The 23,002-nt window shown below is 39.7% G+C and overlaps 1 protein-coding gene across 2 annotated transcripts in view; it reads left to right on the forward strand.

Annotated features, from left to right (window-relative positions):
• Positions 1-22,452, forward strand: part of SLC38A1 (solute carrier family 38 member 1) — a 69,159-nt gene extending 46,707 nt beyond the window's left edge. For both annotated transcript variants that reach the window (XM_019419125.2, XM_019419124.2), the window contains exons 6-17: positions 2,299-2,372; positions 3,780-3,872; positions 4,179-4,260; positions 5,277-5,359; positions 7,276-7,334; positions 7,457-7,573; positions 8,946-9,025; positions 10,640-10,740; positions 13,072-13,190; positions 14,397-14,538; positions 14,638-14,735; positions 16,474-22,452. In XM_019419125.2, the coding sequence (XP_019274670.1) occupies positions 2,299-2,372; positions 3,780-3,872; positions 4,179-4,260; positions 5,277-5,359; positions 7,276-7,334; positions 7,457-7,573; positions 8,946-9,025; positions 10,640-10,740; positions 13,072-13,190; positions 14,397-14,538; positions 14,638-14,735; positions 16,474-16,575 (1,150 nt within the window). In that variant the 3' untranslated portion in view covers positions 16,576-22,452. The remainder of the gene's footprint in view (positions 1-2,298; positions 2,373-3,779; positions 3,873-4,178; positions 4,261-5,276; positions 5,360-7,275; positions 7,335-7,456; positions 7,574-8,945; positions 9,026-10,639; positions 10,741-13,071; positions 13,191-14,396; positions 14,539-14,637; positions 14,736-16,473) is intronic.
• The last annotated feature ends 550 nt before the right edge of the window (positions 22,453-23,002 follow it).

The raw sequence follows: 23,002 nt of genomic DNA on the forward strand, positions 1-23,002 counted from the left end.
CTGTTCAGTGTGGGGAAAAAAATAGGTGAACTCCCTGCTAATATTTTCCCTGACCAACACTTTTCTCCCACTTGCAAAAGAAAAAGAGGTGATAGGAGTTTATGAAGAAATCCTTTTCTTCTTGCCAAGGGTCACAGGCCAGCTGAGCATCACCTACAAAGAGATTCAACCAAGTAGAACATGTTAAGAGGCAACCATGTGTGAGAACCATGTGGTCCCATGAGCTACTTAGCTGAGTAACCGATGTTTCCTGATAATGTTTCTTTTGCTAATAAATACCCAGTTCTTCTAGGCTTAGGGCCTTTGGTTAATCATTATGTAGACGTTGGTAAGTCTCTCTCCTGCTAGGTACATAGTCCCTGCAAGGCCGTGCTCTTTACTCATTAGCCTGGGGCTCAGTGGCAATATCCCCTCTCCTCCCCAGGTCAGTTGCGGGAGAACAGACTCAATGGGGGACATGTCGGTCACTCCATGGCGATTCCTAAAATGACATCTATCCTGTCCCCAACTGGAAGTCCATGCTATTCTGTGTCACACAGAATTTCTCTGTGGCTTGTTGCATGCTCATGTAGGAGTTGCCAGTGTGTGTTCAGTGTCCCAAAAAATATGAGTGAGCTCTGAGTGAACTTCATAGCTTGCTTCTTTAAAATAAATATTGTTCATCTCTTCAAGATGAAAGAAAAGTCATACCACAATTGTGTCCTATATCTTCCTATCTGGCAGAGCATATAAAATCATGTTCCATTACCATATCTCAAAACTACTGGATTGGTTAATAAATGCTTGCTCTCAGTTTCTTGAGAAACTATCTATTTCTCGAGTCCCTCAGCCAGAATAGATAATAAGGGACTTACCCTCTTAATCACCCTCCTACTCAAGGATCTTAGCTAGGTCAATCTGTGTCTGAATGCACTTTCTTACAATCCTATCTTAACCTAAATTCCCCTTTTTATTAGCTGGTCAGTTTGGTCTTCACCCAAAGTGTTAGGTTTTTCTATTATTTCTCCCAGTGTTTTGTTTTACCTCTACTGAGCTCTGTCCCTCTTTTATGTTTTGTGGCCAGTCTCTGGCATTCCATCTACTTTGCAGTTAACCATTCTGTAGTCCCCACTTATCTCCTGATGGCCACACTGCACACAAGAGAAGCAAACTGCCATGAGAGATATAAGACAAGAGAGAGCCACAGAGCTGTCTTTCTGCCTGGGGCAAGGGAAGGCACCCAAGGAGGTGACATCTGAGCTGGGCCCAAGGGCAGTGGTTCAGAGGGTGTGCAAGGTGGGGGAAGGGTTGGGAAGAGAGAGCCCACACATGATGTGCCAAGTACCTCTCAATGGCACTTGCTATAAAAATCATTGCCTTAATTACTCAAACGTTGAATCAACTGCAGTAACGTATTGTTCTAAGGTTGTATTTCCCTACCTCAGGAAAGTGAGTGGTTTCACTACGGGGACTAGAATTTTTTTCTTTTTAGTAAATAGGCTTTATTTTCAATTACTAAATATGAACCAAATGATTCAGAAATAATCTGTGTAATCTCCTGCATCATTTTAACTGTGCTTTTTCTTGAGGAGGGTTTGATAATGAGCCGGATGTACTAAAACAAAAACATGAGGTCGTCATTCAAAAAAGTCTTTTTATTTTTCTTATCAAAGTTTTCCCATCAGTTAAAAGAAGTGCTTTTTCTTTAAGAGTAAGGTACCAGGTGCAAAAAAAAGTGGATTATCTTTGTGGTCCAGTGTATAGATTCAAAAGTAGCCACAGAGTCATTAGAGTAATTAGATGAAAAGTACCTTAGACATCATTGAGCCTGTGTCTATGCTATAGGTAAGGAATCTAGGGATGGGAGAAATTGAGCAAGTTGCCTAAAGTCACATAGTCATTGACCTAAGAGTCACAAAAGCCTTTTCCTCAGCCCCCACCCTCACCCTATCCCCTCACCCCTTTCTCACACTTTCTCACTCGGATGTAAGGGAAAGTGCATCATAGACCATAAAAGCTATCTTTCATAATATTGTTTGAAAGTCATCTCAACTGAAATGACCTCAGAGAGCTATTTAGACTTTGAATTATGTAGGGGATTTGCACTGTTAGGGCTACTCTGATTCTAAATAGCAGTTCTTTATTGGGTAGAACATTTTTATTCAGGATTTTAAAGAGGGCATGACTAATAGTTCCCAAAATTTGGGTGCTACTAACGAATAGTGTTAACAATATAAACAAGCCTTTGCCCTTCTAAAAAATGTAAGGTCAGGGTATGTTCTTTTATAGTTATTACAAGACTTATTTTCTTTGCTTTAGGATACTTTTGACTTCTGTGACACTGCTGTCTATATATTCAATAAACCTTCTTTTGATCTGTTCAAAGGAAACAGGTAAGCTGATAATACGTCTATTTTGTGAAAGCCAGGGTACTGTGAACAAATGATGCCCTCCCAGTTCAGCCACCGATTATTGAAGAGCACGTTGGCCTACAGTCACTCGAAAACCTCTAGTGGTATTTACCCAGAGAAATAGATACAGCACCATAGAAATTAAATTGTCATGAACATTGAGAAAATAGCGTTGCCATTTAAAGTGAACCCTCAATTATACCTGTTTTTCTAGTTTAAGATGACTCCATGTGAAAGGCTTCAGTTTTTCCTTAGTTCTTTATAAATTCAGAACAAGGATCCCATGTTTTGATATTATAACCTTCACGATTTTAAAAGTAAACAGAGCTTTCATTCTTTTTTGTGTATATTCCAAGGAGAAAATGTTACTCCCAAGGCAACGTGGGAGTGAGGGTACTGTGGAAAGGCTCCAAGTCCTGGGCAGTGTCCTACCTGAAGTGTTTATTTTCTATTCCTGGGACGAATGGATTCTGTTTGTAATACTCTGACTTTTACATTGGCTAAAACCACATTGGCCAGCTATTATTGTACATAGACGGCTCCATTTAACTGGGACGTTTTGTAATAGATGGAGGATCTACCATTGTCTAGTTTAAACACCAGTCTTATGAAGGATTAAACAAAGGTTTAATTATAGTCTGACCCATATTGCTTTCTGTAAACATTTTGAAAACATGAGCTGAACCGTCATAAAGAAATGTAAACATGTTTTTTTAATGAATGGTTTAACAGTTTAGTATTTACTGAGATGAGCCAGTTGAACACTTTAGGATTTTGCTGTAGCCAAATTATTCTTTTGACAGATTTATCTATTGGTCTCTTTTGTGAGTGGCATATCTTTGAAGTAAATTTTACAAATGATCAAAATTCTGATGTTGACTATTATGTTTCTAAGTTTGTTACTCTATTTAGGACACATGAGGCATTCATGGAATATTATTAAGATAATTCCTTGTTAGCCTAATCAGTTCATGTAATTAATTCAAAAGGAAACTTTCATCTCAGTCATCAGGATTTTTATTTTTAAATCAAATCTTTATTTTAATGATATGCACCAAACCTGAGAATGAGGTCAGAGTAGGAATTTCCCCCCAGTAAAGTAGGAAGACTCTTTGAGATAGTCAAAAATAAGCCTTACGACCTAACAATTTAATTGGAATGCTTTTGTAGCCAACCTGAAAAGGGAGAAATAGTGGTCATGTCTGACATTTTAAAATGTCAAGAGGTTGCAACACCTTAACCCTTGCAAAGCCATAAAGGCCATTTGTGTAATTTTGAGAAAGACACAGAATAACTTGGGGAATAGTCAATAGAACGATGAAATCTTGGCTTTCTTTAGCTTTTAGAACGCTGTCATTTCTTGTGTCCTCAACTATGATTTTTAAATAGGCTGCATGGTTTATGAGAAGCTGGGAGAACAGGTCTTTGGCACCACAGGGAAGCTCGTAATCTTCGGAGCCACCTCTCTACAGAACACTGGAGGTAAAAAGAACTCGCTTTTCTATACATAACTTTGAAGTATGTGAATATTATTATCTTTTCTAATTCTGGTGGTTGGGTGGCCACATGAATTTTAACAAAATGGAAGCAGTGTCCTTCTCATTGCTTAAATGGCACAAGGAAAGTGAAGCAGAGAGAGCCCTTACTCAAAACCAAGTATACTGAGTATCTAAAACTGTCTTTGTGTCCTATTGAAGGTCAGTGTAAGAACAGGCTGTTAGCCTTTTATGCAGCCTGCAACGTGAGCCTTAGTATCTCCTTTCTAACAATGTTCTCATCTTCCTCTAGCAATGCTGAGCTACCTCTTCATCGTAAAAAATGAACTACCCTCTGCCATAAAGTTTCTGATGGGAAAGGAAGAGGCATTTTCGTAAGTTATGGACCATTTTTTTTCCTTTGTGAGATAACTAAAATATTTTTAACTTAAATGTGGACTGACCAAAGTTTGTGTTTTCTGAAAACCGCAGAAACCCTAGCTTTCCCTAGGTTGTTTTTCTCTTTCTTCCTAGCTCCAACAAATTTCCCTGGGGTTATGTAAATGAAAGAAGCAGGGAAAGCTATTTGAATATGAACATTTAAAAGGTAGATTTATCTGTCATGCTGCAAACAATAGATGCTACATCTCCCCAAGCGCCTAAAATCTATGTCTGGTTTCTAGAAAATAGAACAGATAGGGAGTATTTTTAACACAGAAGTATATTTAACACAGAAGTGGAACATGCAACAACATGAAGACCCTAGTCTCTGTCTTGGAGAGCGAAATTTACATGAGCCAACTGGAAGACGCTACAGCTGCACCTGACATATCCCTTGTTTTGACTTCCTCTTTGACTGCTCTTGTTAGTCTTAGTTTCTCTGTTTTCTTTCAAGGGAGAATCCTAGAAGCCAGAGTTCCTAGTGGTGTAGCACCAGGGCTCAAGGTCAAGTACAAGAGATTAGGGAGAAAGCAATGCCTACCTGTGGTGACTTGTTTTTCAAGGGTATTAGCCAAACACAACAAAAAGGAACTTCTCCTTAAATAATTGATCAGACATGTTGTAATCTGACTGAATGCAGTGTATGCATTCAGCTTTGAAACCAGGTAACTAATTCAAAGGAATGCCACAGTTAGCGGATGGGGGAAGGGGAAATAATCCCTTTCTTCCATCACTTGGGAGAGACTGTAGTAAACAGGAGTGGTTGGTTGGGTTATAGTGCTTGGGTAAACCTGAATAATGATAGAAATTCATGGTAAAAATTAATAATAGCAAAAAATAGCAAAATAATAATAGCAATAATAGAAAATAACGATGGCAAAAAAATTAGTAAAATTGTGAAATGTTACATTTGAGAAAAAATAATACTTCCTAAGAAAATATGACCCAACCACTTAAATGCCTTTTTCAGAGCCTGGTATGTGGATGGCCGTGTTTTGGTGGTGGTAGTTACCTTTGGCATTATCCTCCCTCTGTGTCTCTTGAAGAACTTAGGTAAGGAAAGATCTTGCTTTTATCATAGTCTCTACAGTGCCCAACCCAGATGAATCAGAAACCTAATACAAATGAACAACTTTGCCCTCTACTTTCCCTTGTAGGGTCAAGATTAAGTGAGTGATAAATTACAAGTATTAATCAGGCTTTACTTTAATATGAGATAAAACACTGGTCAATATGTGACCTCCTTAGCAATCCCTCTACCGGGCTGTGGAGGGAAAAGGGAGGTTCTGGGGTCAGGAACACACACAGTGCTATGTCCAATAGCATAACCTACAGGCTCCTCTGAGAAAAGTTCCAAAAATGGAATTCTCCTTACACAAAATCTTATATATCCTGATTATTTAGATACGTAGATTTTAAAATCTGTTATCAAGACAGAAAGTTGCTTATATTTATCCCCAAAAGTATTATGAATCACTCTTAAATTATCAGTCTAACCATTTTCAATTATTTGCTTTACTGAGGAGGAAGGAAGAAGTGAAAAGTCAAACTCAATAGATAATCACTAAGTCCCATCCATTTGGTTCTGACATTTTTTTGTGTGTATTCAGAGACAAATGTGCCTGATGTTATGGGAATTTTACACATTGAGTAATGTGGCCAAACTGCTATCCAATCCAAAATGCATTTCCTTTAATTCTGGGCTAACTCCAGGCAGACATTTACCTTTAAAAACATTTTTTTTTAATGTTTATATTTATTTTTGAGAGAGACAGAGTGTGAGCAGGGGAGGGGCAGAGAGAGAGGGAGACACAGAATCTGAAGCAGGCTCCAGGCTCCGAACTGTCAGCACAGAGCCCGACGCGGGGCTCAAACCCATGAACTGTGAAATCGTGACCTGAGCCAAAGTCGACATGCAACCGACTGAGCCACCCAGGCACCCCTCAAGGCAGACATATTTAGATTAACGTTCTTCCCCAAATGATTGCTAACCATAGTGTTTTGTATGAAAAATATCAAGCCTCTGTAGCTGTTCTGTAAAATCTATAAATAGATATTTCTCTCTTTTTTTTTAATGTTTTTATTTGTTGTGAGAGACAGAGAGAGAGAGAGAGAGGGGGAGATTGAGAATGCAAGCCAGAGAGGGGCAGAAAGAAAGGAGAAAGAATCCCAATCTGCTGATAGCGCAGAGCCCACTGCAGGGCTTGATCTCAAGAACTGTGAGATCATGACCAGAGCCAAAATTGAGAGTTGGACGCTTAACCACTTGACCACCCAGGTGCCCCTATAAATAGGTATATTTCTTAAAAAATGACTTAATTTTCTGGTTTCGAGGTCTGTGTTTTGGCTTTTCTATGTATATACACATAGCTCTTTGCAGTTTAAGGAGGGAAGGCCTCTTCTTCTCCAGGGATAAGAATAGCTCATCCTCCCAGAAACAACTTAACTCTGCCCATGTGGAGGTTACGGGGTTGGGGGATTCCAAGGGCAGCCAGTGTGAAGATCCCCAGATGCTCAGTTTATTCCTAGAAATCACTTCATCTCCTCTGTGCATCCCCTTCATCTGAGAAGAGAAGCATTATAGCTGATATTCACCACGTGCACAATAGGTGCATAGTAAAGAACTATTGAGTAGATCAGAGTCAAAGAGTAAATGGATTTGGCAATAGGAATCCATCAGAGTATAGCAAAAGAGAGCAATGGCCACATTTGGGAGTCTCTTTTTCCCTAGATCTGGGAATCTGCGTTGTCTGGTGTTATCAGCGAAAACTGGAATCAAAACATTAATATGATGTTTTTATTTAAAGTCACCATTATATTGCCAAATCAAGTAGCACTCTCAAGTAATAAGTCTTATATTTACATAAGCATATTTGTATATTATTGGAACTATGCTTGAAATGATGCATTGGAGGAAACAAGGTGATATGTGAAATAATGACAATAAGTTTTTTCAACTTTTCTTTTAGGGTATCTTGGCTATACCAGTGGCTTTTCTTTGAGCTGTATGGTTTTTTTCCTAATAGTGGTAAGTGCTGACGAAAATGGTTGGCTTGGTTTTGCCATAGTACAAGGCCACACAGCAATTTTTCATTGTTTGGCTTTATTTGATAAAGTCTATATTGTTTTTCCCATGTTTCTTAATACCAGGTTATCTACAAGAAATTTCAAATTCCCTGCATTGTTCCAGAGCTAAATTCAACAATAAGTGCTAATTTAACCAATCCTGACATGTGTACACCAAAATATGTTACCTTCAATTCAAAGGTAAGTTTCCCTATCTTTTAAATATAATAAAGAGCATTTTGTTAAGGGAATTATATTTTTCATATTTGTAGTTAAATTGCCTTGATGAAAATATTCATTCTCGATAGAACAGCATACCAGTACTTCCAAATTCCCACAATCTAGAGACCTTTGGGAAATAGACAAATATTATATTTCATGCTCTGTCTTGTCCAGTTTACATATAGGGCAACTTTAAGCTTTCTCTGCGAAAATCTCTCTCTGGATAATTGTCTCAGCTCCTCTCTTGCTTGTAGATCTTTAAAAATGATAAATAACATCTTTAGCCCACTGCACCTTATCTGCTGGTGGCAGAAATACAGATACCACCACAAACTGGTGCTTAAGAAACTTGCATACTGTTGAGATATTGTTAATAGTATGGGGAACAGTGGACTATAGAACCAGTCAGGCTTGGATCTAAATCCTTAGTCAAGTTACCAAACCCTGTGAAAAACAGGATTCTGTTCTGTATCTTACGGGATTTTTTAGAATGTGCCTGGTATAGTGCTCGGGCAGAATTGGAGCATGATATATTGTTACTTTTCTTCCTTCTTTTTGCATAAGAAGTCTCACTGAGTTTGAGTTTTAAAAAGTCTTATCTAAGAAAACTAAATAGATCTCTCTCTCTCTCAACTCTAATGATACAGCCAAAGTAGTGAATGTGGAAGTAGTTTTCTTTTTCGAGCCATCTTTTATGTCTGATTTGACACGCCCTATAAAGCAAAGAGCAGTGAAATAGAGGCAGAAGTCCTGGGCATGTCACCTAACCTGTTGGAGGGAGTAAGGAGAAAAGCAGTGGTCTGTCTACTAATCAGTGTTGTTGTAGAGACTCAGTGAAATAACGTAGGAAACATGCTGTGTGACCAGCCAGCACGATGCTATGCCTGAAGTATGTGAAATATGCTATAGGTGAGGTGAACCTCTAACCCCTCTGTGCCAAGTGCCTAATGTCTCCAGCTAGATAAGACCTCTTAGAAAAGCTGCTTCTATTTTAGAGATCAAAGCCCTCCTAATAACCAAATAATCCAGGGATTCTGAAGAGCTATCAGACAAAAAGACAGCTCAGAAAGGGGCATCTGGGTGGCTCAGTCTGTTAGACATCCGACTTGGGCTCAGGTCATGATCTCACGATTCATGGGTTCGAGCCCCGGGTCGGGTTCTGTGCTGACAGCTCAGAGCCTGGATCCTGCTTCAGATTCTGTGTCTCCCTCTCTCTCTGCCCCTCTCCAACCCACTCTGTCTGTCTCTCAGAAATAACTAAACATATTAATAATAATAAAAAATACTGGAGCTGAATAATGTTTATGGTAAGAATGCTTTTTCTTAATGTTTATTTCTCTCTTCCCAATAGACCGTGTATGCTTTGCCAACCATTGCGTTTGCTTTTGTCTGCCACCCATCAGTCCTGCCGATTTACAGTGAGCTTAAAGAGTAAGAGATTTTTTTTTCTCCCCTTAATCATTTTTCTCCCCATAATCTCCCTCATTAATGGGAAAAGCCTATATTAAAATAAATAGACTTGTATAATGAACCCCACAGACTCATCACCCAGCTTCAGCATTTACTTTCTCACATTCTTGAGCAAGTAGTATATTTAAAAAAAAAAAAAAAAAAGAGCAAGAAACATCAGAAAGCTGCAGCATATTTTGACCATAAATATATAAAGCGGCCAAGTGTGTGGACTTTTTTGTTAAATTGATTTTTCAGATACTGTGTTACTTAGGCGAGTTCAAGTATTTGTGTTGCTTTACGTAACTTATGCTTATTTTATAAGTGTATAATAATAATCAGGTTGCAAAATGCGCTGTGTCTGATTTGCCTCTTGGTTTAGATGGAAAAGGCTGTTCAATCAGGCAGAAAGAAATTAATGTTAAGGCCACAAACTGGACAAAAGTATATTATTATTCATTTTAAACTCTTAAGATGATTCTATAGATACGTTTTTGATTGCTGTTCTTGAGAAAATTAAAGTCCTGCTTATAAATTCCATCCTGGGTTCTCTTTTTAGCCCACTGTCAGCAGACTTTCCATACAAAAATAGTCATTATGGCATAGTCTTAAGCTCAGCAAATGTATACAATATAGCTGTCTATTTCCATTTTGAAACAAAAATAAAATAGATGTCATTTAGCATTGATTCACTCAGGACTCTTTCATATGTAATTGATATATGGGTAAATTTTGAAATACCTACAGCTACCTATGTGTACATCAATCATGATGTACATCAATCATACTTTATGATCCCATACTTAGGGTATTTACATATGTCTTTAACATCTTTTAAATTTAATAGTCCAGCTTTTAATTTGTAATTTTCTGATGTGTGTAATTCTTAATTTTTCTTGTTTGCCATATTTCCTGTTATGACACAAACAACAGTTAGGACTATCGTGGTCTCTTATTGAGCACAAGTCTTGTAGATTAATTATTTGGGCCATTAAAGCAACTTACAGGTTTGTCCAAACTCTCAGGGTAAACTTGACCTAAGAGTTAGGAGCCCTTCATCATCGTATCCATAACCACTTGTGTACTAATCGCTCTGGAAACGGAGACTTTCTGGTGCATCCCTGGCTACTCAGTGGGAAAAAAGGAACCTAAACTGCAGCTTTAGCAACAGAACACCTGAGGTCAAGTTCCAGCTTTGCCCCTGATCTCTGGGGCTGGGAGAACAGCATCTGAATTTATTCTGCCCTTTTCCTCGTACATGCTGAGTATGGAGATATCAAAAACAAATACTAAAAAATATTCTCTGCCCTTCAGATGAGAACCTGATATTCTTTCAAAAGAATGGGGAAGAACACTCAAGGGATTGTTAGTTCCATGAATCTCTCTGTCACAATACCCATTTGGTATAAAAGAAGTTATTCTAAGCTGGCGAAATTGCAGGGGGCAGGGGAGGGTTCAGGAAAGGGAGGTAATTTCAGCTGGTCAGATCTGTCCTAGCCTGATAGAAGGCTGTTATTATTCTTCAGTATTAACACTGGTGCTTAAATTCAGTAACATGGTTGTTAATTTTTAAAATTCCTTTATCTTTGTTCATAGTCGATCACAGAAAAAGATGCAGATGGTTTCCAATATCTCCTTTTTCGCCATGTTTGTTATGTACTTCCTGACTGCCATTTTTGGCTACTTGACATTCTATGGTAAGTTTCTTCTGTTAGCACATAAATAGAGGTGTTTGTAAATAAATCAGCGAAAATTAGTATCCAAATAACTTTTAACATGATAGCCCAAAAAAGCCACAAATCTACCCATTGATTTTGCTGGTCTTTCCTGATACAAATGGTGATGACTCCTTTATATATCTGTGCAGACTGCACAGTAGAATAATTACTGAAACAAGATACTGTATTTTTTTTCTCCTACTACTGTCTTTAAAAGAAATTGCATTTTATAAGTATTCCACCTTTACCGAGGAAAGTTTAAAACTATACCAGAGGAGGCTTTCTTAATTGCTATTGCGAATTGGGTCAGATTCCATTAATAGAAAAGAGACAGAGACAGATTTTGCAAGTGAGAAAGAGCAGGGCGCTACCCTCCTGACACTTGTGTTAATTAAAAATAAAACGCCTGACTGTTCACTGCAATTTGGAGCCCTGCAAAGATTTGAAGGAATGGCAGAGAAGGTTAAAAGGAATGAAACCTGAAAAAGAGATATACTGTATTTCATTTGTAATTTATTGACCTTGTATGAATAGTTTACCTTCTTTTACTAAGTCTTCATCCTCTCCTATTCAAATTATCCTCCCGCTGTATTTAACATGTTTCATTATTATTATAATTTGGGACCTGATTTAAATTTGAATACATATATTTCACATTGTTCTCTATTAAATAATATTTCTCTGGGGCATTTTTTTTTCATAAACACAAATGCCTCAAAATTTAAACATGTTTAGAGATGATTAATTCAGCCTGGAGAGAAAGGCTACCTTGATTATATAGTTGTATTATTACCATTTTCACAAGCAGTGGCAGACAGCATTGTCTGATGAATCCATAAATGCCACATTAAATTTTTGCATAAAAATGGTGTTTCTAAGTTTTCTGCAGAGTTGCAGGCCTGGGAAAGGGGGTGGTAAAGGGAGGGAGGGAGAGCTTCATGTTAGTTGAACAGTCTCACTGTTATCTCGTCCAAGCTTTGAGTTTTCTTTGCAAATCCGTTTCTTTTTCCACATAAAGTAGAATACAAACCCTTTCATACTCTTAGGTTAAAGCGAAAGGCTCAGCTATTTTTAGATGGTTATGAGTTTTGAATCAAGAAAATTAAAACCAATGAGATTTTTATTACAACCTAGGCTCCTTTTTCCAAAACTGAGGCCAGTCTATGGCCCAGCATAGAATTGGAATCCCACCCCCAGACTCTTGAGATTGGTTCATTCTAGCTTTGGTTGTCTTTGAAATAACATTCAGAAGCTCAGAGTTAAGAAAAAGTTCAAAGTGGTACAGAAGCTAAATACTTTTTTTTTTTTATTTTTTTTATTTTTTTTTTATTTTTCAACTTTTTTATTTTTATTTTTGGGACAGAGAGAGACAGAGCATGAACGGGGGAGGGGCAGAGAGAGAGGGAGACACAGAATCGGAAACAGGCTCCAGGCTCCCAGCCATCAACCCAGAGCCTGACGCGGGGCTCGAACTCACGGACCGCGAGATCGTGACCTGGCTGAAGTCGGACGCCTAACCGACTGCGCCACCCAGGCGCCCCTCTAAATACTTTTTTTAAATAAGAAAACCATACATGAAAGAGAATTACTTCCCGATTGTGGTGAAGTTCCATTACAACCTCTGTTGCTTGGCCACTGGAAGTTGTGTGAAAAGAGGAGGGTTTGAAAAACGCTCTATGTAGCCTATAGTCCCCTCAGCAAGACTGCAGCAATTTAGCATTGTTTGATGAATGGCAACAAGGGAGGGAAAATCTAGATTATTAGAAGAGTTTTTAAAGCATTTTAAAACATTTTTTAAAATATTAATTTTTGAGAGAGAGGGAGTGTGTGTGAGTGACGCAGGGGCAGAGAGAGAGGGAGACAGAGGATCCGGCATGGGCTCTGCACTGAGAGCAGAGAGCCCAACACGGGGCGCAAACCCACAAACCCTAAGATCATGAGCTGAGCCAAAGTCGGACGCTTAACTGACTGAGCCACTCAGGTGCTCCAGAAGGGTTTTGTTCTTCAGCTGTATGTTATTTTTAATCCCAATTCACACCTAGGTTGAATTTAGTATAAATTAAGCATCCCGACACTGTGTAGCTTCTTTCTAGTGATTACTATAAATTCCTTTTGAAGTTACATATGGACAGGTGGAGCATGTCTCACACCGGGGATTTTTCTTTTCAACTTTATAAATTGTTTTAATAGTTATTTCAGCACCCAGAACATTGCTTTCCTTGCCCTTTTGTTTATAAATTCTTTGATGTTCAGAAAAACTGTCATTCGGCCATGTGCTTTCTTTCTAATACTCTCTTTTCCTCGGTTTAGAAAATGTGCAATCAGACCTCCTTCACAAGTACCAGAGTAAAGATGACATTCTCATCCTGACAGTGCGGCTGGCTGTAATTGTTGCTGTCATCCTCACAGTGCCGGTGTTATTCTTCACGGTGAGTAAAAGGCCTCGGTGCAATATGAGAAAAGTTGAGGTCTCGCCTTTCCTTCTGTGTTAAGGAGGCTGTTCCAGAGAAAGCCTGCTGCAGGTAACTATCCTGTGTCACTGAAACTGTATCAGGAAAGGACCCCGAGACTCGGTTGAGGCTCTTCAGAAAGAAAGTAGGATCAGTGAGATAGGGTAGCCTTTGATGGAATGAATCTTAATTCTAATTAATCTGTTCCTCCTTTACAGAGAAATGTAGATAGAATGTTTGAATCTTGATTGTCCATGATGAGAGAACATAAAAGGACCAGAAGAGAATACTTAGTCATAGATAAAAACAGAAATTACCAGGGGTGCCTGGGTGGCTCAGTCGGTTAAGTGTCCAACTTCGGCTCAGGTCATGCATGATCTCATCATGGTTCGTGAGTTTGAGCCCTGTGTTGGGCTCTGTGCTGACAGCTCAGAGCCTGGAGCCTGCTTCGGATTCTACCTCTCCCTCCCTGTCTCTCTCTCTCTCTCTCTCTCTCTCTCTCGGCCTCTCCCCCACTTGTGCTCTGTCTCTGTCTCTGTCTCTGTCTCTCTATCAAAAATAAATAAACATTAAAAAAATTTTTTTAAAAAGTGGGGGGCACCTGGGTGGCTCAGTCGGTTAAGTGTCTGGCTTCAGCTCAGGTCATGATCTCATGCTTCATGGGTTCAAGCCCCACATCAGGCTCTGTGCTGACAGCTCAGAGCCTGGAGCCTGTCAGATTCTGTGTCTTCCTCTCTCTCTGACCCTCCCCCTCTTGCACTCTGTCTCTCAAAAATGAATAAACATTAAAAAAATATATTTATCAGGGCCCCTGGGTAACTCAGTCAGTTAAGCTTCTGACTCTTGATTTCGGCTCAGGTCATGACTTCATGGTTCATGAGTTTGAGCTCCTCATGAGGCTCACACCCTCTCCCTCTCTCTCTGCCCCTCCCCCTACTCTCTCTATCTCAAAATAAATAAATAAACTTAAAACACACACACACAGAAATTATTCCCCACAAAAGAAAACTACCTATTTATAAATAAAAATACCTGCCTGAAATCAAGACCCCTGGTTGTAATACTGCACAAGGTCTTAGAAAACACTTCACAGATTCCCATGCACCAGTATGTTCGTTTCTGCTGAGAATGTGAGGGTTGCCAGGCCAGAGGCCCTCACAGAATCTTTGTTTTTTGATCCTGTAGGTTCGTTCATCTTTATTTGAACTGGCTAAGAAAACAAAGTTTAATTTATGTCGTCATGTCTTGGTTACCTTCATACTCTTGGTTATTATCAACTTGTTGGTGATCTTCATACCCTCCATGAAGGATATTTTTGGAGTCGTAGGTATGGCTTTATTTTATGCTCCTCATTCTACAACAGCTGCTTAGAATGCTACAGTTTCACCGTAACAACTTCAAACTTTTTTTTTTTCTTATTTTACAGGAGTTACATCTGCTAATATGCTTATTTTCATTCTTCCTTCATCTCTTTATTTAAAAATCACAAGTCAGGATGGAGATAAAGGGACTCAAAGAATTTGGGTATGTCTCATGCCGGCCACTCTAAGTTTTCTGATTAGTTTTTCATTTAAATTTACCAAATTAATAGTCCATCTCCACCACCTAATCCTACTGTTAGTGACCTCAAAAGGGGACACCAGTCCTATAGTTTTCCCCTTTGGGAGATTTAAAATATCACATCAGAATCTTCTCTATTCTCTCAAAATGTGTTACTCTTACTGTGCCTTAGATTTTGCTCTGAGCTAGGGTTAGGGCCAGCTGTCATCCTATTTCTCTGTAAGGCAATGCTTTGTCTTTATCAAGACAGGAAAGGGAAAGAGACTCAAAGATTTCATGTAGCCCACTGTTTTCTGTAGAATTCCTAGCCATGCAACTCCTTCCGACAACCCAGGGAACATGGGACACCTTAATTAAGGTGGCTGAGTTAGCTTAAAGAGCCTTTTTATGATTCGACAAAAATACTTTGGAACAACAGACCTGGATTCAGAAACTACCTTTCTATATTGGGATTCTTGTTTCCAGGTCTAGTGAAGTTCAAAGGCATCTTGGAGGTGGTGCACTTGGAGACAGTGAGGGAAGCAGGGGTGAAGTGGCTGCTACATGAGTACCTTCTGGAGCACCATTTTGTTTGGCCTCGGAGAAGGCTTCTCAGCTGCCCTCCCAAATAGTGTAAGCGCTCCAACTGCACGTATTACAGAGTCAGCAGAGATGTAGGCAGGAGGGATCATCCTTGTACATTTAGGAGAGGCAGCACTGATGCTGATACAGCACCTACCTCCCCAACAGGATTATCCCTGAAGCCGCAAGTCCCAAACCCTTCTAAACCTTCCCAGTAGGGGTTTCACAAGGACAGAGAAGGAGCAGTCACTTTGGCGCAGCAGTAAAATATACTCAGATTAAATCAGAAAATGGTAGAGGCCTGTTGCCCATGAATTCGCTGGGCCTCCCCAACCCTGCTCCCATGTTAAAGCTGGTCATAGGATCTACCAGATAGCATTAGGCAAGGGATCCTGTCCATGTGGGGCCCCACTGGGAGTCAGACCAGCTCTCTGACGGTAAAGTCTGTACAACTCCACCATTCACCTTTTCTCCTTCCCTTCCTTAGCTCTGTCCTCCAGGCTCCAGTCCAGCCCCTTGGCTCTTCTGTTGCTTTATCCTTCTCCCTGCAAAGCTCTCATTGGACACTTTTAAGGCCAAGCAATTTCTAACCTCACGTTCTTCAGATTCTGGATTTAGCAACCTATCCCCACGCTGGCCTTCCTCAACCCTTAAAATAACTTAGTTGTGGATACTCATTTCCTATTTCACTTGATCAAATCTACTTTGCTCTTATATATCTTTTCCCCCCACTTTTTCAAACAGAAATGTTTGCCTGCCAGCGATAACCTAGGTTGGTTGGTAAAAAGCAACAAAATGACCTGTATGGTTTTAAAGGCCATTTTTCCCTTTTAGTTGTAGTCTGAGTTTGAAAGAAACTGTAAGAATACCCAGTGCGTTACAGAATGGATTCATTCTGAGGTGACCATGAAGTCAAAGAACTAGAATGGAGAGGATGGCCCTGCATAGCTTAGTCCTTGTTTCCCCATCCTTGGAGAATCAGATCCATACAGCCTTGGAATGATTCTCACAGGTCAGCAATGGCTGTAACAAACCCCAAATACAAGGGGACACAAAAAGAGAGGGAAGGCATTTCTCTTTTTTTCCCAGGTGTATGTGGTTGGCTTCACTGAAAATAACCCTTGCCTTTGTGTTGCTCCAGGCTGCCCTCTTCTTGGGCCTGGGGGTGTTGTTTTCCCTGGTCAGCATCCCATTGGTCATCTATGACTGGGCCTGCTCATCAAATAGTGACGAAGGCCACTGAGACCAGCTGAGGACAGGAGACATTTCCAGACCGCTGCTCGGCCATGTCACCCCACATCAGCAGTCTTCATCACTTCTTTTGCAAGTTTACAGAAGCAAACAGAAATTCACAAGATACTTAAAATGGAATAACATTTTGGTAGCAAAACAGAAACCAGTTTCTATAATGGTTCCAGTCCCTCTAAGATTTCAGATCAATTTAAGGATTGTGGATATTTTTTTTTTTTTTAAGTTTCATGCAATTGTGTATCTCCGTGCTCTTCACAGTTATTTTTCACTCTTCTAACTCTATTTTTTTGTTACTTCCTGGTCCCTTAAAACTTTGAAAACATGATCATCAATCATGTTTATTTATTACACATCCAGATTCTGTAATAATTTTCCTGCCGATGTTCCACTCACATCATCTGTACCTTTTTAGAAAAGAATCTTGAATTGTATATAGTTATTTTGCTTTACAGAAAAAAAAAATGGTTTCATAAGTATTTTGCCTACTTTGGTTAACATAGCACACAGGGATACTTGTAAGAGAGTGACAGGGTGTGTGCCATTGCTGGATCAGAACCTGCCCAATATTTGAGGTGGCTCTGATCACCCGGCAGCCGGGGGCTCTAGCAGTCCAGTGGCCTCATTGGTACTACATCCTGCTTTATGTAGAGACATTCTCCAATGAATGTTCTCAGCTGGGAAGGGGGTGAGAATGACTTCTTACCTTGGTAAACATATTAAACCACACATTTGGGTTACCTAGCAAGTGAAGTTTTGTTTCCCTCTTGGCAAATTGTGTCAAAGTTACTCTGAGCTGAGTCACCTTCCACTGAGGGAGACCCATGACACCTTTGTAATAAATTGAGAAGCAAGAGTATCCAAAATGCTTAAGAAAATATTCCTCTGAAAAAAATAGCCTTCAACCCTACGCCTGTATTGTTGAAAGGAGAAAAAACATTTTCTTAAATTATGAACCCAGCAGCTTTTACTCATGTCCACCAGCTTTTTGCACAGGGAATAATGTGTATCTAGCCAAGGACGATCTAAGAGAAGTAATTCCTGTTTTATATTGGGTACTTTAGGGGGGTCTTTAAAAGACTTGTTTTATATCTATAAATTTAGGTTATTACAAATACAAGATTTTTGTACCTTAAATATAAGCCTCATTCCTATTTCTTCTCCATTAACAATCCACCCAGAGTCTTGAAGAAAAAAAAAAAAGAAAAAAAGAAAAGAAACATAGCACCCTCAGAAATAGCCTTTGAGAAGAACTTGTGACAAAATCAGTGTACCTTGCTTCCCTCAGATGGGGACTCTGGTGCCTGTGCTGTTTCTTCTTCTTGTCCCTAACCAAGGAGTGGGCCATTACTGCCTGCCTGACATGACCCACACAGAGGACAGAGTTGCCTCACACTCTTACCCCAGCCCCACTGTCCCCTAAACAGGGTAGAGGGAAAATCCACAGAGACTGAAAAAGAAGAGAGTTGGGGACAAGTCACACAGCTTGGAAAGTTGGGGGGAAGTAAGGAAACCTAGAACCACATGTTCCCTAAGCTGGACAATCACCTGTGATTGGACAGTCTATATCACACAGTAAGAAATGTTCGTGTTCTGTGAGCTGGTCTCTTGAAACAGGATTTGTATTTCATTTATATTCTGGTTGAATTTCTCAAAACACCTAAGTTCACCGAGCACGGATTTCTTATCCAGAGATCAGAATCTAACTGCAGACTCTTAGCAGGATTTCCAAGCACTTAGCTCTGAGTTCTGTTCCTCCTTCACTCAAATCCCCAAAGGCCTCTGCTCACCATTCACTGGGAGTAACCAGGAACTGTCCGCTCCCCCTTTACAGACTAATGTCCCATAGAAAAGGCATCATCAAAGTACCTTGTTGTGATCCTCTTTGGGAGAAGGAAAGGTTGTTTCCTGCATTTCCTGGTAGGATCATTATAGCTTTTAATGTAATGCTTCTGAATTACATCCACATTAGGTCAGACAGAGTCCAGGTAATTAGATATGAATGCCTACCTATACATGAATACCTAACCTAGTAAAATCCACAGCCACCTCTGTCCCTTTCAGCAGTATCTTCCATATTGGATGAAAAGCAAAGCAAGTCCTTTGGCCCTTGGAGGCTTGTCTAGAGCACCGAGTAGTGAAATAGCCAGGTAGTGGACTGACCCTCCATAAAAAAATACATAGTTTAGTTTACAAGCAATATTAGGCTACTTTGTATTTTCCTCATTAATTTATAACAATTCATTTTACACTCACAAAGTCAGTTTAGAAAATTATCATGAACTCTTGGGATGTGTAGTGGTATTTTTGGATCTCTGGATTTTATGTGTCAGCACAAGGAATTTTTATTATTATTTAAAATATTTATTTAGAGGAGGCACGTTGTTGATGTCTGTGATACCATGGGTTTTTAAAATCTTTGTGTGTGATCTAAGTTCATTATCAACTGAATATAATAGACCCCACTGTTCATTTGTTATATACCGCTGATTAATTACATCATTTGTGTGGGATTAGCTGTCAATGTACTGCAATAATTCTTGTTCAGAATAGTGAACTGGTAGCCAAAAATACATGTATCACAGATGTTAGGTAGAATTTAAACAACAGTCAAGTGCTATAGAAGTTTTTTCTGCTAAATTAGTAGACTAAAGAATATTATACCTTAGCCATTGGGAGCAGCACGTTTTCCTTTGGTAGATAGAACCTTAACACTAGTGAACAGTGCCAGTTTCATACTTTGGATTTAGAACTGTTCTCTAGTTCTTATAACACAATATACTGTAAATCCCTAATTTACTTAACGTTACTTACTGGGAGTGGAGTAGTAAACTGTGTACAGGAAAGAAATCTAGTCTTGTTAAACACGGGCTGTCCCCAATTTATAAGCAGATCATGTTACAAAGCCCTGTTAGTTGGTTGTTTGCAAGCCAGAATGTATTTTCCTCCAGGAACTATGTTATACATGTTGTTTAGGCTCCCAGAGCAGCTAGGAAAGATGATCAGACCCATGGTTTAGCAGAATAGGATAATGTAACATGATTGCTAAAAAGCCTAACCACCAAAAATAATATTGTTTCTAAGGGGTATTTGTTCAGAGTTGCCAAGAATATGTCATTCCTGTGAATGAAGTCTGGACTGCCCACGCCAGCCACACACCAGCTGCTGGATGGTGGGGGTAGAGCCACCACCAGTTAGTGGTGACCACAGTGGCCTGAAGCAGGGTGTCCAGCACAGGAGGGGGAGAATAAATCCAGGGCCACCAGAGAGTCTGGTGGTAGAAGGAGGATGAAGGAGGATGAGGGGACCTCTTGTGGGCTGGAAACCACCAGGGACATGCCTCCCCTGCTATCCTTTCTTTTGCCTGGAGTTCTCAGGCTTGGCCTGACTCTTCTGTTCGTAGGACCTGTTGCTCCTATCGTTTGTCTCCTTCCCTGCCCATTACAGAAGAGGATGTTGCTGCCTAGCTTCTCCTATATGCCAGTCGTTGAAGCACACAGCACTTTTAATGGGTTTAGTGCTAACAAACCATTGTTTAACTGCCTAGTAATCAGATCGGTGTAAAAAAGCTCTCTGCTGACCTTCCTTCTTTATACTTCCAGACCGTGTTGAGAAAGATGCACATGGGTGATGGTCATGGGGCTGGGGGTGGACAAGGAGCTGTGGTAAGACTGCTCAGTGTCTCAGGGGACACGTGAGACAGTTGCCCTGCAACGGACTTCTTTCTGGAGTTGGACTCAGGCCTCTAAGCCAGTGGTTCTCAAAGTATGGCCCCCAGATCAGCAGTGACAGCATCACCTGAGGCCTTGTCAGAATGCAGGTTCTTGGGCCCCACCCCAGAACTAATGAAATCAGAAGTTGTCAGGGTGGAAGCCTTCAGCAGTCTGGGTTTGAATGAGCCCTTTGGGCAATCTTGATGCACATCAAGTTTGAGAACCACTCCAGGTCACTTTGTCTTTCATTTGTTCTCCCCATTAGTCCTACCTCAGAGTATGTTACCTAGGAAACGCCGGTGCAGGTGCACAATCATAAAGGAAGGCTGCCTGCACTCGGGGGTATCTGGGCTGAGGCGCGCTAAGATTACATTTTTTGAAGCTGCGAAGGAGGTGAGGTGTGTGTGTGTGTGTGTGTGTGTGTGTGTGTGTGTGTGTGGAGAATGAAAACACACTCTGTACATGCATTCTTGGATACTGAATTCGTGTCATGAGTAAGCTCTCCACAGTGTTGGTGTGCGTTGTGTAATGACCCATTCTGTCCCTCTTTTAAATTGAATTCTCTAGAAAGTTCTGCACTTCATAAGCATCTCCAAGCTGCTCAGAAAAGGATGTAGAGCCCAGCTCCATTTCAACAGATCGGAATGCTGAAGGGCACATTTATTGGAGTGGGGAGGAAGTTGATGATAAGATCAGATTTGATTTTATGCCTTAGAGCAAAAGCCATTAGTTTCCCTCAGTTTATCAATGTAAATGGCTTGAGGCTTAGAAAGGGCGGAAGCTTTAAGAATAGAATTCCTCCATTCTGGTTGTGTAAACTTGTAGCTGCTCTCAAAACAAAGAAGGTACAGACTATATCATTTAGCAATGCTAATACATGGTTTTCCTTAGGGATGGCAGATCTGAGAATCCTTTAGCGAAGAACACACTTCCTCTAAAATACACACAGTGGATTATTTATGATGACATAGGGCTTTCAGGTACAAATTGGGAATGGGGTGGCTAACAACTGAAAAATATCACTAAATCTAAAAGGGAAAGTTCTTGAAAATTGTAACATTCACAAGGCTCAGACATTCTCCTTCTTTAGGGTTTTCTCAGAGGAAGGGCTTTGAACTGGGCCTGGCTGTCTACAAGTTTGAATTTGTGTTTTTAAAAGGAAGAATCTATGCAGCTGAGGTTTATTGTAGGAAGTACTTCGTTTGTATGTAAATATGTTGTAAATAAACAGGAGGCTGTATATTTTTTCAGTCGTTGGTCCACACTGAAATAGAAGTCTGCATATCAAGAATCTAGTCTACATATCAAGAATAAATGTTGTCCTAGATATTAGTGGTTTTGTTTGGGAACTAGACAGATTTACATTTTCTCCCAGGTAACATTGTTCTCTCAGTGTAAACTTGGAATCTAAAAATCTTAATTGTTTTAGAAAGCAAAATGTCTGAGAAATAGCTGTATTGATTTCTTATACTGGTATTAAGCTCAGTTATTTAAGAGATAATCCTCTGAGCTACAAATAAGGAATATTTAAACCCAAGTTATTGTCATATAGATATACTCAAAATGACAAATTGTTTCTTCATACTGCTCTTTCACTGTTAACACTGATACCGCTATACAGTGTTTATAAAAACAGAAGTTGGGGAGAATTTTTTCCAAAATTGAATTGCTGCATTTCCCAAACTTTGGGATCTTTGAAAGGGGGGAAAAACCTGCACATTAACTATGAACACGAATTTGAAGGGGCGGGGGGGGGGGGGGAAGGACCATTTTATCAAGTTTTTGAAAATCTCGCATGTCTGCCTTTCATTTTCAGTGTTGACGCCAACATAGACTGTCTGAAGCCATTTTTACCCAAAACATTTGAATCTTGATCATTGGTACTTAATCCACTCTCCAGAGTCCAGTTGTATTTTAGACTTCATATAAGTCCAATATATGTAGCACACCACAGTTTTATTAATGTAAAAACTTGTAAATGACTTTCAGATGGGTGATAGAAGTGAATGTCACAAGTCACAAAATTTTGCTATTCATGGTTAATCAAATAGTTTATTTTCCCCCCAGGATGTGGTGTAAATAAAGAAATATAAGAAGTTCTGTTCTATAATTGTTCTGTTAACATAGTTTTTAAACATTAAAAATGTGAACTAAAAGTATTTTTGAACTTGCCTTCATTCTTTTGGGATGCAATACTAAAATGGGGGGCATTTGGTTGTTGGAGACAGATTTGCACACATTTGTCAGTGTTTTAGAACACTGTATGTTCATGAGAGCTTATATTTACCTCCCCAAACTTAAAGTACTTCTGATAGAAATCTATCTGATCTGAAACATTACATATTTCTCCATTCCTTGTAATCAGAGTAGGTTGAACATAATTCTTTCTTTTTAAACTCAGGTTCTTCTTTATGAATATTAATTTCTGTGGTATGTTGTAATCGAGACTTTAGTCTTCCTCTACTCATATCGTAGCCACCATAAAACAGAAACTTATATCAGTACTTCCAAAGCTTCTGCAGCCTGGCCTTTGCTTTGTCCATCACTGACTCCTCCTCTCCATGATCTTAGGAAAGTTTTATCAGACCAGCAACATGGCCAGAGTCTGATACCCAAATTCCTTTTTTGGACAGGGTTACTGCAAAAACAACCTCATATGACTGGGTATGAGGCCCTTCTTGACTCTCCCTGAGCTGCCTGGTTGATAGC

The sequence above is a fragment of the Panthera pardus genome, unplaced genomic scaffold (genome assembly GCF_024362965.1).
Source record: "Panthera pardus isolate Hobbes unplaced genomic scaffold, ASM2436296v1 HiC_scaffold_6, whole genome shotgun sequence".
Taxonomy (NCBI): Eukaryota; Metazoa; Chordata; class Mammalia; order Carnivora; family Felidae; genus Panthera; species Panthera pardus.